At 46.2% G+C, this 14,370-nt stretch overlaps 1 protein-coding gene across 5 annotated transcripts in view; it reads right to left on the reverse strand.

Moving 5' to 3' along the window:
• The window catches only part of ZBP1 (Z-DNA binding protein 1), a 29,318-nt gene extending 15,387 nt beyond the window's left edge, over positions 1-13,931 (reverse strand). The window contains exons 1-5 of one of the 5 annotated variants that reach the window (XM_056548021.1): positions 13,118-13,931; positions 12,813-12,993; positions 12,506-12,589; positions 4,569-4,745; positions 2,992-3,060 (exon numbers count right to left, since the gene is read on the reverse strand). In XM_056548021.1, the coding sequence (XP_056403996.1) occupies positions 2,992-3,060; positions 4,569-4,745; positions 12,506-12,578 (319 nt within the window). In that variant the 5' untranslated portion in view covers positions 12,579-12,589; positions 12,813-12,993; positions 13,118-13,931. Of the gene's footprint in view, positions 1-2,991; positions 3,061-4,568; positions 4,746-12,289; positions 12,349-12,505; positions 12,590-12,812 lie in introns of those variants that run through there. The other 4 variants (XM_056548022.1, XM_056548020.1, XM_056548023.1 and 1 more) reach the window with 4 other exon arrangements.
• Positions 13,932-14,370: the final 439 nt, after the last annotated feature.

Below are 14,370 nucleotides of genomic sequence, written 5' to 3' on the forward strand. Positions count from 1 at the left end.
GTTTTGCATTTTTGCATTTATACTAACTAATGATATATTATCTGCCTTACCAACTCCTTTTTGTCTGGCTATACTGTCCTTTTTAATTGCTTTTATCTAACGATGTTCTCAATAAAGTTTATTACTTATGTATAGAATAGTGTTGCTCGCGAATATTCGCAATTCGAATATTATTCGCGAATATCGCATATTCGCGAATTCGCGAATTTCGCGAATATAGCGCTATATATTCGTAATTACGAATATTCGGTTTTTTTTTTGGTTTTTTTTCTTCACAGTACACATCACAGTGATCACCCCTCTCTGCTTCCAGCTTGTGTGATGTAAAGAAGGCTGTAATACTACTCTGTGAGACTGGCGTGTGATAATTCACATATGCGAAAATTAGCATATGCGAATTTTCGCGTATGCTAATTTTGTATATGCAAATTTTCACATATGTTAATTTTCGCATACGTGAATTTTCGCATATGCGAAAATAAAACGAGGAGATAACGAATATGCGAATATTCGCGAATATATGACGAATATTCGTCCATATATTCGCGAATATTCGCGAATTCGAATATGGCCTATGCCGCTCAACACTAGTATAGAATTGGTGTTCTAGTGTGTATATAGGATTTCTTTTCACCTTCCCTCGGCAGAAGTATCGCGCCAGGCCATTCCAGCCCCCACAGCTGGAGCACTCGTGCTTGAAGCGACAGTTGGCCCCAAACTTGCAGCTCCCTTCGTTGAACTGGAAGCAACTCCACGCCCTGACCCTGCCGGCCGCCAAACCCAGATCCTGAGCCGCCGGCAATGTCCTGAAAGGACAGCTGACTACCCCCATCTCACGGAGCCGTCATCAGCCGCATCCACAGACCAATGTCCTTATGGTCCCACCTAAAATCAGGGCGGACCTCCATGTGTTGCCGGAACTGCTCATCGTACCGCAGCCACGCCATGCCCCCGTAAACCCGGTACACCTCCCCCACCACATCCATATAGCAGAAGAGCCCGAAACAGTGTTCCGGCGTCTTCTCCCCCAAAACGATAGTCAATATCGCAAAGGCCTGCAGCCAATTGGAGAAAGTCTGCGGTATCAGCCGATACCACCGACACTCCTCCTCCTCCACCTTTTCCATCCATTTGGACTCATCAGACCGAACCCTATCCAGGTAAAACTTTTCTGACGGTAGCAGCGAAAAAATATCAACGTACTCCCACTTCCAAAGGGCCCTCAAAACACGTAAACCTCACCCCTAGTGGCATCTGCCAGGCGCACACCGTCCCCCCGCCCCCAAAGTCGCCACCACAGGAGGAGACCCCGGAAGGCCCGCTCCAATCTCGCCACTAGGAACAACACCCGCTGGCAACAACCCCCCTTGCCCCCGCGGCAACAGCTGGAGCCACCTCGTTCCTGGCCCACCAGCTCCCCCTAGAGGAGAGGCCGCAGGCAGAGGATGGATGCTGGCCTGGGTCACCACCAGGCCTGCAGGAGCCCGCCCCCCAGGCTGAGTTGCGGAGGATGCCGGAGCACGAGATGAAGATCTGCGCCGGGCCTGCCCCCTCACTGCGGCCTCCACCTGGTAGCAGGCCGCACTGGAACCCCGCTCCACTCGACGACCCTGGGACATGCCGGCCCCACATCCTGCACCTTCAACAGGGCCGCCGACAGAAGTCCCCCCAGGCTGGCCACCTCCAGACACACCAGCCCAGCGACCTGCAGGCACTGCGGACAAGGAGAGGATGCAGGCGACAAGCGCTCCGGTGGGCGAGAGCGCCATCCACTGGACCGGGGCCTGGGCTCCCCCGCCGACAGCGCGACAGGAGCAGCCAGATATGAAAATTGCGCCTCCGGCCATCCAGGACTGCACCGGAGGGCCTCAACCCTAACCCATTCTTAGAATATCCTCCAGGTACACCGAAGGTAGGGAGCTCTTCGCCAACATTCAGCTGGCCACGTGCCGATTGAAGACACTCCCTCTAACCCCGGCCTTTTAACCCTTTCTTGACTCCTCCCCTCCCTGCTGCAAAACTCCACCCATTAACCCTTTCCTACCTACCCTGCTGCAAAACCCCAGCCATTAATCCTTTCCTACCTACCCTGCTGCAACCCTGGCCATTTAACCCTTTCCTGGCATAATCTCCCTGTCATGTGCCCCTCCGGTCCTATTCTATCCCCTCCAGGGCTTCCTTTCCTTTTGCATACACTTCTGGCTTTGGCCTAGTAACTGCAGTGGCAGAAATCCAAAAAACGTCAGAAAAAAAACCTGTGTGGAAACCTACTCGTACAGGAATATATAAGGAACCCTGCAAACCTCTCCCCAAATATCATCTTTTATGACATGGAAGTTGGATAGGATAATAGGGATAAACAGGTTGTTCATGTGAATTATACTCAAGTAGATCAGGATTAAGCACAGTCTGGGGGACATTTTCTATTGCATTGATGCCGATTTTGTGGCGACAAAAAAGCGCATCTTTGGGTACAGTGTGTTCATGCGCCTTTTTGTTGCGCCTTTTTGATATATGCCCTTTTTTAAAACTGACTGTGAAATCTACCTGTGTGCACTTTCCGAAGCAATGGACGATATTTACTATTTGCTTCTTTAGGAGAAAGGGTGCACAAAAAGACGCATTGTCCTTACACAGCCAACGAAATCAGAAGGTTAAAACCAAAAGCTGCAATATTTATTAAGGTTGTGCACCTTTATAGTATATATGACACAGGACAGCCAAAATAGGCCCCCTCAGTCTACATTTCTGCAATTATTTCTCTACATAGGAGCTGTATGTAAAAAAAGCTTTCATATACATATTTTTGCTTTAAAGCCTTTAAGGGTATGGTCATACTTACTATACATGCTGGGGAGTTTGACTTACTAGCAGGATATCCTAAGTGTATATATATATATATATATATATATATATATATATATATATATATATATATATATATACATATACCCTAAGAGCTAGTAGTGCATAAAGTCACATGACACTTACTATTGTCGCCGTTACTGAGTGACACTCCAGAATCTTCTGCTATTTTATCTCCTGTCGGTCCATCAGTATCTAATTCAATTAATTCAATGACAAAAAAGTTATTGAGGATTTTATATTTCTTTGTTGTCACCGAGAAAAAGTGGTTAGAATAGTAATCTTTACAAAAGATCAGGATTAAAAAAAAAAAAAAAAAAAAAAAAAGCATACCGTATATACTCGAGTATTAGCCGTTCCGAATATAAGCCGAGGCCCCTAATTTCCCCCCAAAAACCCAGGAAAACCTATTGACTCGAGTATAAGCCAAGGGTGGGAAATAAATCATCCCCCCCGTCATCATTCGTACCCCCCCCCCCGGTCATCATCCCGCCCTCCTCTGTCATCATCCCGACTCCCACTGTCATCATCTAGACCCCCCCCCCTCATCCCTCCTGTCATCATCCAGACCCCCCTCATCCCCCATCATACGGATCCCCCTTGCCCCCATTTCATTATCCAGATCCCCCTCATACCACCCTGTAATCATCCAGACCCCCTCATCCCCCATCATACAGATCCCCCTTGCCCCCCCATATCATTATCCAGATCCCCTTCATACCCCCTGTCCTCATCCAGATCCCCCTCTCTTGTTGTCCACTCACCTCCCCAGTTGCAGCTCTGTCTGTCCTTCCCTAGCAGCCATCCAACGTCGCTGCAGGGACCGTCCGACTTCTGGTGGGGAGGGTGAGCTGGTTTGGGCCATCCATCTTGACCGAGAGGCCCTCTTCTCCGCTGCGGGCTGGCCCCGGACTAGTGACGCTGCATTCATGCCGCCGCATAAGGACGCCCCTGACGTCACGGACATCTGCTGCGCACGGACATCCCTGCACGGCGGCGTCAATGCAGCGTCACTAGTCCAGTGCCGGCCCGGAGCGGGGAAGAGGGCCTCTCGGTCAAGATGGACGGCCGGGACCGGCTCACCCTCCCCACTGGAAGTCGGACTAGTCCAGGGCCGGTCCGCAGCGGAGAAGAGGGCCTCCTGGTCAAGATGGACGGCCCTGACTGGCTCACCCTCACCACTGGACGTCGGACGGTCCCTGCAGCATAGATGGGCGACGACGGACGGCCCGGCCCATCCCCTCGCCACCCCCACCGGTATGCCTGAGATTTTTTTTCCCTATCACTCGAGTATAAGCCGAGGGGGACGTTTTCGGCACGAAAAATGGTGCTGAAAAACTCGGCTTATACTCGAATATATACGGTAGCTGTTATCTTCCCAAGAAAAAACAGCGCCATCCCTGTACTCAGGTTATGTGTGGACTTTAAGCTTAACTTCCTTCACTTCACTTTTTAAAAGTTGGTGTGGGCAGAGTAACCCCCCCCCCCCCCAAAAAAAAAAGCAGGTGTAAGAGTCTATTCACATGTACAGTATTCTGTGCAGATTTGATGCACAGCATTTGAAGCTGTGTTCAGCCATTTAGCTTACATTGGAATCTGCAGCAGAAAATCCTGCACATCAAATCTGCGCAGGATCCTGTACATGTGAATAAACCATAAATGTATAATAATAAATCCCCCCCACTCCACAGTCTACAACCAACCTCTGGTTGCCAATGCTTTAATCTTCCAGAATTTGCCATTCTGCTCCAGCAAGTTCTTTTTCAACATTCTATACAGGTCTGGATTTACATCTCTGGCATATTTTTTCTTTACAGCTTTTGCGATGTTCAGAGCCTTCTGCTGTCCATTATCTTGCAGGTAACAGTAAATGTCCTTCTCTGTAAAAGAAATAACTTGACATTTTCCTGATACAATGTAGTGGATTCTCATGTCCGCAGACATCTCCATCCATGTCCACGTGTTTGTGATGGACAACACAGCTCTTCCACATGGCTGAGCGTGAGCAAGGTCTTTTTTGTTTATGATATTACAGATATACGTGCGCACCTCTATTTCCCTCTGATTTTACATAAGTGCCATATTAGGGAAGTACACAGACCGTAAGGTAGGGTCATACGCGCCTTATTTTTCTACTCATTTTCCTACCCATTGAAGTAAATAAATAGAAAAATCAACTGCAGAAAACATGCAGCAAAATACAGCATGTGTGACCCTACACTTTGGTTACATATACAGTATATCCAATAAGTGAGTCCACCCCTCATATTTTTGTAAATATTGTATTATATCTTTTCATGTGACATCACTAATGAATGACCCTCTGCTACAATGTAAAGTAGTGAGTGCACAGTCTGTATAACAGTGTTTAATAGCTCAACACTCAGTGTTTAATAACCCAACAAAGCCATTAATGTCTAAACCTTGGCAAAAAAAAGTGAGTACACCCCAAAAGTTGAAATGTCCAAACTGGGCCCAAATAGCCATTTTCCCTCCTTGATGTCATGTGACCCTTGTTACAGGGCCTCAGGTGTGAGAGGGAAGCAGGATTCTCAACTTTAGTGTGATGGCACTCACACTCTCCAATACTGGTCACTGGAAGTTCAGCATGGCACCTTATGGTAAAGAACTCTCTGAGGATCTGAAAAAAGAATTGTTTCACTACATAAATATGGCCTAGGCTATAAGCAGATTGTCAAGACCCGGAAACTGAGCTGCAGCATGTGGGTAAGATAGGTTCCACTCAGAACAGATCTCCATGGTCGACCAAAGAAGTTGAGTGCATGCTCAGCATCATATCCAGAGGTTGTCTTTGGAAAATAGATGCGTGAGTGTTGCCAGCATTGCTGTAGATGTTGAAGGGGTGGAGGGTCAGCCTGTCAGTGTTGCAGAAGTTGAGAGGGTGGGGTTTTTTCCTGCGAGTGCTCAGACCATATGCCGCACACTGCATCAAATTGGCCTGCATGGTCATTCCAGATGGAAGCCTCTTCTAAAGATGAATCACAAAAAAGCCTGCAAACAGTTGGCTGAAGACAAGCAGACAAGGACATGGTTTACTGGAACCCTGAGACCAAGATAAACTTATTTAGTTCAGATGGTGTCAAGCGTGTGTGGTAGCAACCAGATGAGGAGGACAAGACAAGTGTGTTTTGCCTACAGTCAAGCATGGTGGCGGGAGTGTCATGGTCTGGGGCTGCATGAGTGTTCATGGCACTGGGGAACTACAGTTCATATAAGGGAACCATAAATGCCAACATGTAATGTGACCTACTGAAGCAGAACTTGATTTACTCCCTTCGGAGACTGGGCAGCAGGACAGTATTCCAACATGATATTGTCCCCAAAAACACCTCCAAAACAACTGCTGCCTTGCTAAAGAAGCTGAGGGTAAAGGTGATGGACCGGCCAAGCATGTCTTCAGACCTATACCCTATTAAACATTGATGGGACATCCTCAAACAGAAGGTGGGGGAGAGAAGGTCTCCAACATCCACCAGCTCAGTGATGTCATTATGGAGGAGTGGAAGAGAACTCTAGTGGCAACCTGTGAAGCTCTGGTGAACTCCAAGCCTTAACCTCTTAAGGACGCAGGGCGTAGCTGTACGCCCTGCGCCCGGTCCCGGTATATAAGGTGGGGTCACGCCGTGACCCCGCATCATACCGGGTCGGTCCTGGCAGCTAATGACAGTTGGGACCCTGGGCTAATAGTGTGCAGCACCGATCGTTGTGCCGCGCGCTATTAACCCTTTAGACGCAGCGTTAAAGTTGATCGCCACATCTAAAATGACAGTAAAAGCTTCCCGGGTGTGAAATCGCGATGTCCCGATCAGCTAGAACGTGAGCAGAGGTCCCCTTACCTGTCTCCGTCGCGTCCGATCGGCGATTGATTGCTCCAAGCCTAGAATCCAGGCTTGAGCAATCGACCGCCGATAGCACTGATCTTTGCTGTTTCAAGATGACAATTGTAAACGTATAAATTTTCCTGCATGTAGTTATGATTTTTTTTAGAAGTACTACAAAATCAAACCTATATAAGTAGGGTATCATTTTAACCGTATGGACCTAGAGAATAAAGATAAGATGTCATTTTTACCGAAAAGTGCACTGCGTAGAGACGGAGGCCCCCAAAAGTTACAAAATTGAATTTTTTCTTCAATTTTGTCGCACAATGAATTTTTTTACCGCTTCCCCGTGGATATTTTGGTAAAATGACTAATGTCACTGCAAAGTAGAATTGGTGGTGCAAAAAATAAGCCATAATATGGAATTTTAGGTGCAAAATTGAAAGCGTTATTATTTTTGGAAGGTGATGAGGAAAAAATGAAAATGCAAAAACGGAAAAACCCGGCATCCTTAACCCCTTCCCGACCTATGACACACCTGTACGTCATGGGTGGCAAGGTGTTCCCGACCCATGACATACAGGTACGTCATGGACATTACTGCCGCTACTCGCGGCATCCCGCAGCGCCCGGAAAGATGGTGGCTATCACTGATAGCCAGCCATCTTACCATGCGACCACGGGGGGTTTCGTCCCCCCCCCCCCCCCCCCCAGCGATCGCTGCTATCAGCTGGTCAAATCTGACTAGCTGATAGCAGCGTTTCGCTATCAGAATACTTAGCAGCGCGGTGTGTGAGTTCCGATCACGGGGATCGGGACACACACCGCTCTGCTAAGTGTCCCTGACCCGTCCCCCGGCGTCACTTACCCGTCGGAGCGGTGTCCCGAGCGGTCCCGGCGTCCTCCGTACGGTCCCGGCGGCGCTGCGTCCTGGAGGTGAGTTTCCGGCAGCAGTGCGGCATCTTCATTGGCAGCAGTGAGATCGCCGTAAAGCGATCTCACTGCTGCCTCTGAGAGTTTCAAAACTGCAACTCCCAGCATGCCCAGACAGCCTTTGGCTTTCTGGGCATGCTGGGAGTTGTAGTTTTGCAACATCTGGAGGTCCACAGTTTGGAGACCACTGTATAATGGTCTCCAATCTGTGCTCTTCCAGATGTTGCAAAACTACAAATCTCAGCATGCTCAGTCTGTCCAGGCATGCTGGGAGTTGTAGTTCTCTAACATCTGGAAGAGCACAGATTGGAGACCATTATACAGTGGTCTCCAAACTGTGGACCTCCAGATGTTGCAAAACTACAACTCCCAGCATGCCCAGACTGCCCAAGCATGCTGGAAGTTGTAGTTCGGCAACATCTGATCCTTCAGATATTGCCGAACTACAACTTCCAGCATGCCTTGGCAGTCTGGGCATGCTGGGAGTTGTAGTTTTGCAACAACTGGAGGCACACTAGTTGGGAAACATTGTCCGTTTCCTACCTCAGTGCCTCCAGCTGTTGCAATTGTTGCAAAACTATAACTCCCAGCATGCACTGACAGACCATGCATGCTGGGAGTTGTAGTTTTGCAACAGCTGGAGGCACACTGGTTTGGAAACACTAAGTTTGGTTGCAAAACACTTGAAAGTTTATTACTTAACTTAGTGTTTCCAAACCAGTGTTCCTCCAGCTGTTGCAAAACTACAACTCCTAGCATGCACGGACAGCCAAAGGGCATGCTCGGAGTTTGCAACAGCTGGATGTTTGCCCCCTCCCCCCAATGTGAATGTACAGGGTACACTCACATGGGCGGAGGTTTACAGTGAGTGCTGCAAGTTTGAGATGGCGCAAATTTTGCGCTGCAGCTCAAACTTCCAGCGGCAAACTTGCTGTGAACCTCTGCCCATGCGACTGTACCCTAAAAACACTACACTACACTGACACTAACCTAAAATAAAAAGTAAAAAACACTACATATACACATACCCCTACACAGCCCCCCTCCCCCCAAAAAATGAAAAACATCTGGTACGCTACTGTTTCCAAAACGGAGCCTCCAGCTGTTGCAAAATAATAACTCCCAGTATTGCCGGACAGCCATTGACTGTCCAGGCATGCTGGGAGTTTTGCAACAGCTGGAGGCACCCTGTTTGGGAATCACTGGCGTAGAATACCCCTATGTCCACCCCTATGCAAATCCCTAATTCAGGCCTCAAATGTGCATGGCGCTCTCTCACTTTGGAGCCCTGTCGTATTTCAGAGCAACAGTTTTGGGACACATATGGGGTATCGCCGTACTCGGGAGAAATTGCCTTACAAATTTAGGGGGGCTTTTTCTTCTTTAACCCCTTATGAAAAGGTGAAGTTGGGGTCTACACCAGCATGTTAGTGTAAAAAAATAAATTTTTTACACTGACATGCTGGTGTTGCCCTATACTTTTCATTTTCACAAGAGGTAAAAGGGAAAAAAGACCCTCTAAATTTGTAACGCAATTTCTCCTGAGTACGGAGATACCCCATGTGTGGACGCAAAGTGCTCTGGGGGCGCACAACAAGGCCCAGAAGGGAGAGTGCGCCATGTACATTTGAGGCGATTTGCACAGGGGTGGCTGATTGTTACAGCAGTTCTGACAAACGCAAAACAATAAATATCCACATGTGACCCCATTTTGGAAACTACACCCCTCACGGAATGTAATAAGGGGTGCAGTGAGCATTTACACCCCACTGGTGTATGACAGATTTTTGGAACAGTGGTCTGTGAAAATGAAAAATTAAATTTTTGATTTGCACAGTCCACTGTTTCAAATATCTGTCAAACGCCAGTGGGGTGTAAATGCTCACTGCACCCCTTATTAAATTCCATGAGGGGTATAGTTTCCAAAATGGGGTCACATGTGGGGGGGGGTCCACTGTTCTGGCACCATAGGGGCTTCCTAAATGGGACATGCCCCTCAAAAACCCTTTCAGAAAAACTCACTCTCCAAAATCCCATTGTCGCTCCTTCCCTTCTGAGCCCTCTACTGCGTCCGCCGAACACTTTACATACGCATATGAGGTATTTCCTTACTCGAGAGAAATTGGGTTACAAATTTTAGGGTGATTTCTCTCCTTTTACCCCTTGTAAAAATTCAAAAATTGGGTCTACAAGAAAATGCGAGTGTAAAAAATGAAGATTTAGAATTTTCTCCTTCACTTTGCTGCTATTCCTGTGAAACCCATAAAGGGTTAAAACGCTTACTGAATGTCATTTTGAATACTTTCAGGGGTGCAGTTTTTATAATGGGGTCATTTATGGGGTATTTCTAATATGAAGACCCTTCAAATCCACTTCAAACCTGAACTGGTCCCTGAAAAAAAGCGAGTTTCAAAATTTTGTGAAAAATTGGAAAATTGCTGCGGAACTTTGAAGCCCTCTGGTGTCTTCCAAAAGTAAAAACTTGTCAATTTTTTAATGCAAACACAAAGTAGACATATTGTATATGTGAATCAATATGTAATTTATTTGGAATATCCATTTTCCTTTCAAGCAGAGACTTTCAAAGTTAGAAAAATGCAAAATTTTCAAAATTTTCATGAAATTTTTAGATTTTTTACCAAGAAAGGATACAAATATCAGTGAAATTTTACCGATAACATAAAGTAGAATATGTCACGAAAAAACAATCTCGGAATCAGAATGAAAGGCAAAAGCATCCCAGAGTTATTAATGTTTAAAGTGACAGTGGTCAGATTTTCAAAAAATGCCCAGGTCATGAAGGTGAAAATGGGCTGGGTCATGAAGGGGTTAAGGGGTTAAAGGGGTACTCCGGTGGAAAACTTTTTTTTTTTTTAATCAACTAGTTAAACAGATTTGTAAATGACTTCTATTATATTAAAAAATAGTAATCCTTCCAGTACTTATTAGCGGCTGTATACTACAGAGGAAATTCTTTTCTTTTTTAATTTCTTTTTTGTCACGACCACAGTGCTCTCTGTTGACACCTCTGTCCATGTCAGGAACTGTCCAGAGCAGGAGAAAATCCCCATAGCAAACATATGCTGCTCTGGACATTTCCTAAAATGGAAAGAGGTGTCAGCAGAGAGCACTGTGGTCGTGACAAAAAATAAATTCCAAAAGAAAAAAGAATTTCCTCTGTAGTATACAGCCGCTAACAAGTACTGGAAGGATTAAGAATTTTTAATAGAAGTCATTTACAAATCTGTTTAACTTTCTGGCATCAGTTGATTTAAAAAAAATGTTTTCCACTGGAGTACCCCTTTAAGGCAGTGCTGCAAAATAATGGTGGCAACACTAAATATTTACCCTTTGGGCCCAATTTGAACATTTCCATTTAGGGGTGTACTCACTTTTGTTGCAAATGTTTAGACATACTGTCTGTGTGTTGAGTTATTTTAAGGGGACACAACATTAAACACTGCTAGGGTGTATTCACACATACAGATTTGATGCGCAGATTTGATGCGCAGGATTTGAAGCTGTGTTCAGTCATTGAGTTTACATTGAAATCTGCAGCAGAAAATCATACGCATCAAATCTGCGCAGAATACTGAACATGTGAATAGACCCTTAGGCTGTGTACCAAGCCCTTAGGCTAGGTTCCCACTACGAAATCTCCAGGCACTAAGACCGCGCGGACACTGCAGTCTCCAATAGACTGCAATGTGTTCCGCGAGGATTTCCGCCTGAAGAATGAGCAACGCCATTCTTCAGGCGGAAATTTCCAAGCGGATTTTCCGTTCACAAATTCCGCTTCACAAATTCGAAGTGTAAATTTGAGAATGGAAAACCATTCACTAAACTATACATTTTAGTAAGCAGAATTTCTGCCTGCAATTACTAAGCGGAATTGCAGGTGGAAATTCCGTAGCGTGAACTTAGCCTTAGGGTGCATTCATACCACGTTTGCGAGATCCGGCTGCCGGACCTGGCTGGGAAATTCCAGTATCCCAGCCAGACCGGCGCTGAATCTCATTCATTTAAATGCGCCGACCAGTGTCTGATAGTAAGGCTGCTTTTACACTATAAAATGTATCCGTTTTAAAGATCCGTTCAATGTTCCATTATAAAAACCCTGAAAATTGTCCGTTTAACGGCCATTACAGAATCCCATACGGCCTTTAGAAAATCCCATTATAGTCTATGGGACTTTTACATTATCTGTTTTAACCTGTTATAGCCCTTTATTAATAACGGGCATGTCTGATCGCGGGGTGTCCGGCCGCTAGGACCGCTGGCAACCTCCGGCCCGGCACTGCAGCGTTATGAACACAGAAGCCTGGGGCTTATGTGTACGTGACATCACACCACGCCCCCTCTATTCACGTCTATGGGAGGGGGTGTGACGGCTGTGTACACGTTATATCCTATCCTTTGGATGGGGCATAACATGTCTAGGAGCGGAGTACCCCTTTAATGCATAATGTTTGCTGACTGTGAACAAAGACATGGGTCTAACAGAGACTTCAACGGCAGCTTGTTGACTGTTTCAATGTAGGACAAAAACACACAAATACAAAGCGAAACTATAATAAATGTATACGTTTTCTAATATTTGTTTGTACGCTGTGCTGGGTATTTACACAAGTAAGAGTTATAATACAAACATAGGGGAAGATTTTTCATAATCTGTTCAGAGGAAACGTTGCCCAGTTGCCGATAGCAACCAATCGGATCGCTTCTTTCATTTTTGAAGAGGCCTGTGAAAAATGAAAGAAGCGATCTGATTGGTTGCTATTGGCAACTCAGCAACTTTTCCTCTGGACAGGTTTTGATAAATCTCCCCTAAATGAATACACAGCAAAGGCTGGACATGTACTCACCTGAAATGGTGAGAACACGGACTATTTCTGGTAAATTTGTATCCGCTGTGGTCAGAGACTCGCTTCTTTCCATCGTTATCTCTGCTTTTGAAAATCAAGGAACATTCCATGAGAAAAGAGCAATGATGATCCATTTCGTTACCCAGCTTACCTATACTCCTGAGAGGTCAATCTACAGAGAAATATATCACTACTAAGCTACCATGATAGAAAAGCTGAGGGGCATCAAACATGGCAAGACAATACAATGAATGAAGTTAGCTTGAAAAGTCTTACAACTGCTGCAGACCTGCGACTCCCAGCATACCTTATAGTCCTGTTAGGATGTATCTGAACCTTATCTTGTGCTGCAGGATCCTTCTGAGTTTCTCCCAGAGCTTGAGGGCTTTTCTCCATTACCCGGTTTCTGTTCTCATTCATCGGAAACAAAACTGAAACTGAATTCTGAACTCAAACCGTCCGGAGACGTCAGCAAGATACTCCCTCCCCTGGAGCCAGACAGAGGAAGCGTGTGTCACATATGAGAACCTTAGATACAGTATAGTGTCCTAGTACATTAAAAGCATACACAGAGGAAAAATTGAAGAGTAAGGGTTAAAAAAAATTGCATACTGCTGCGGACTCCAATTGCAATTACTGGTCGCAATACCTTCTTCACAGTTCCCTGCTTTAGGCCGGTTCTCAGCACCATTCCAGCCTCCGCAGCAATCCGGATCTCTGAGGAAGGTCTGCTATTGGATGGACATGTCAGTAAATTATCTGTTTGATTGCTGAATTGCGGAAATAAATTAAAAATTACCAAAATACACTGCTCAAAAAAATTAAGGGAACACTAAGATAACACATCCTAGATCTGAATGAATGAACTAATCGTATGAAATACTTTCGTCTTTACATAGTTGAATGTGCTGACAACAAAATCACACAAAAATTATCAACGGAAATCAAATTTATCAACCCATGAAGGTCTGGATATGGAGTCACACTCTAAATCAAAGTGGAAAACCACAATACAGGCTGATCCAACTTTATGTAATGTCCTTAAAACAAGTCAAAATGGGGCTTGCACGTGCCCGTATGCCTGTGTGTGTGGCCTCCACGTGCCCGTATGACCTCCCTATAATGCCTGGGCATCCTCCTGATGAGGTGGCGGATGGTCTCCTGAGGGATGTCCTCCCAGACCTGGACTAAAGCATCCGCCAACTCCTGGACAGTCTGTGGTACAATGTGGCGTTGGTGGATGGAGCGAGACATGATGTCCCAGATGTGCTCATTTGGATTCAGGTCTGGGGAACGGGCGGGCCAGTCCATAGCATCAATGCCTTCCTCCTGCAGGAACTGCTGATACAGTCCAGCCACATGAGGTCTAGCATTGTCTTGCATTAGGAGGAACCCAGGGCCAACTGCATCAGCATATGGTCTCACAAGGGGTCTGAGGATCTCATCTCGGTACCTAATGGCAGTCAGGCTACCTCTGGCAAGCACATGGAGGGGTGTGCGGCCCCCCCACAAAGAAATGCCCCCCCCCCCCACAACATTACTGACCCACCGCCAAACCGGTCATGCTGGAGGATGTTGCAGGCAGCAGAACATTCTCCACAGCGCCTCCAGACTCTGTCAAGGCACTTACATGTGCTCAGTGTGAACCTGCTTTCATCTGTGAAGAGCACAGGGTGCCAGTGGCGAATTTGCCAATCTTGATGTTCTCTGGCAAATGCCAAACGTCTGCACGGTGTTGGGCTGTAAGCACAACCCCCACCTGTGGACATCGGGCCCTCATACCACCCTCATGGAGTCTGTTTCTGACCATTTGAGTGGACACATGCACATTTGTGGCCTGCTGGAGGTCATTTTGCAGAGCTCTG

Source organism: Hyla sarda, chromosome 12 (genome assembly GCF_029499605.1).
Source record: "Hyla sarda isolate aHylSar1 chromosome 12, aHylSar1.hap1, whole genome shotgun sequence".
NCBI classification, from domain to species: Eukaryota; Metazoa; Chordata; class Amphibia; order Anura; family Hylidae; genus Hyla; species Hyla sarda.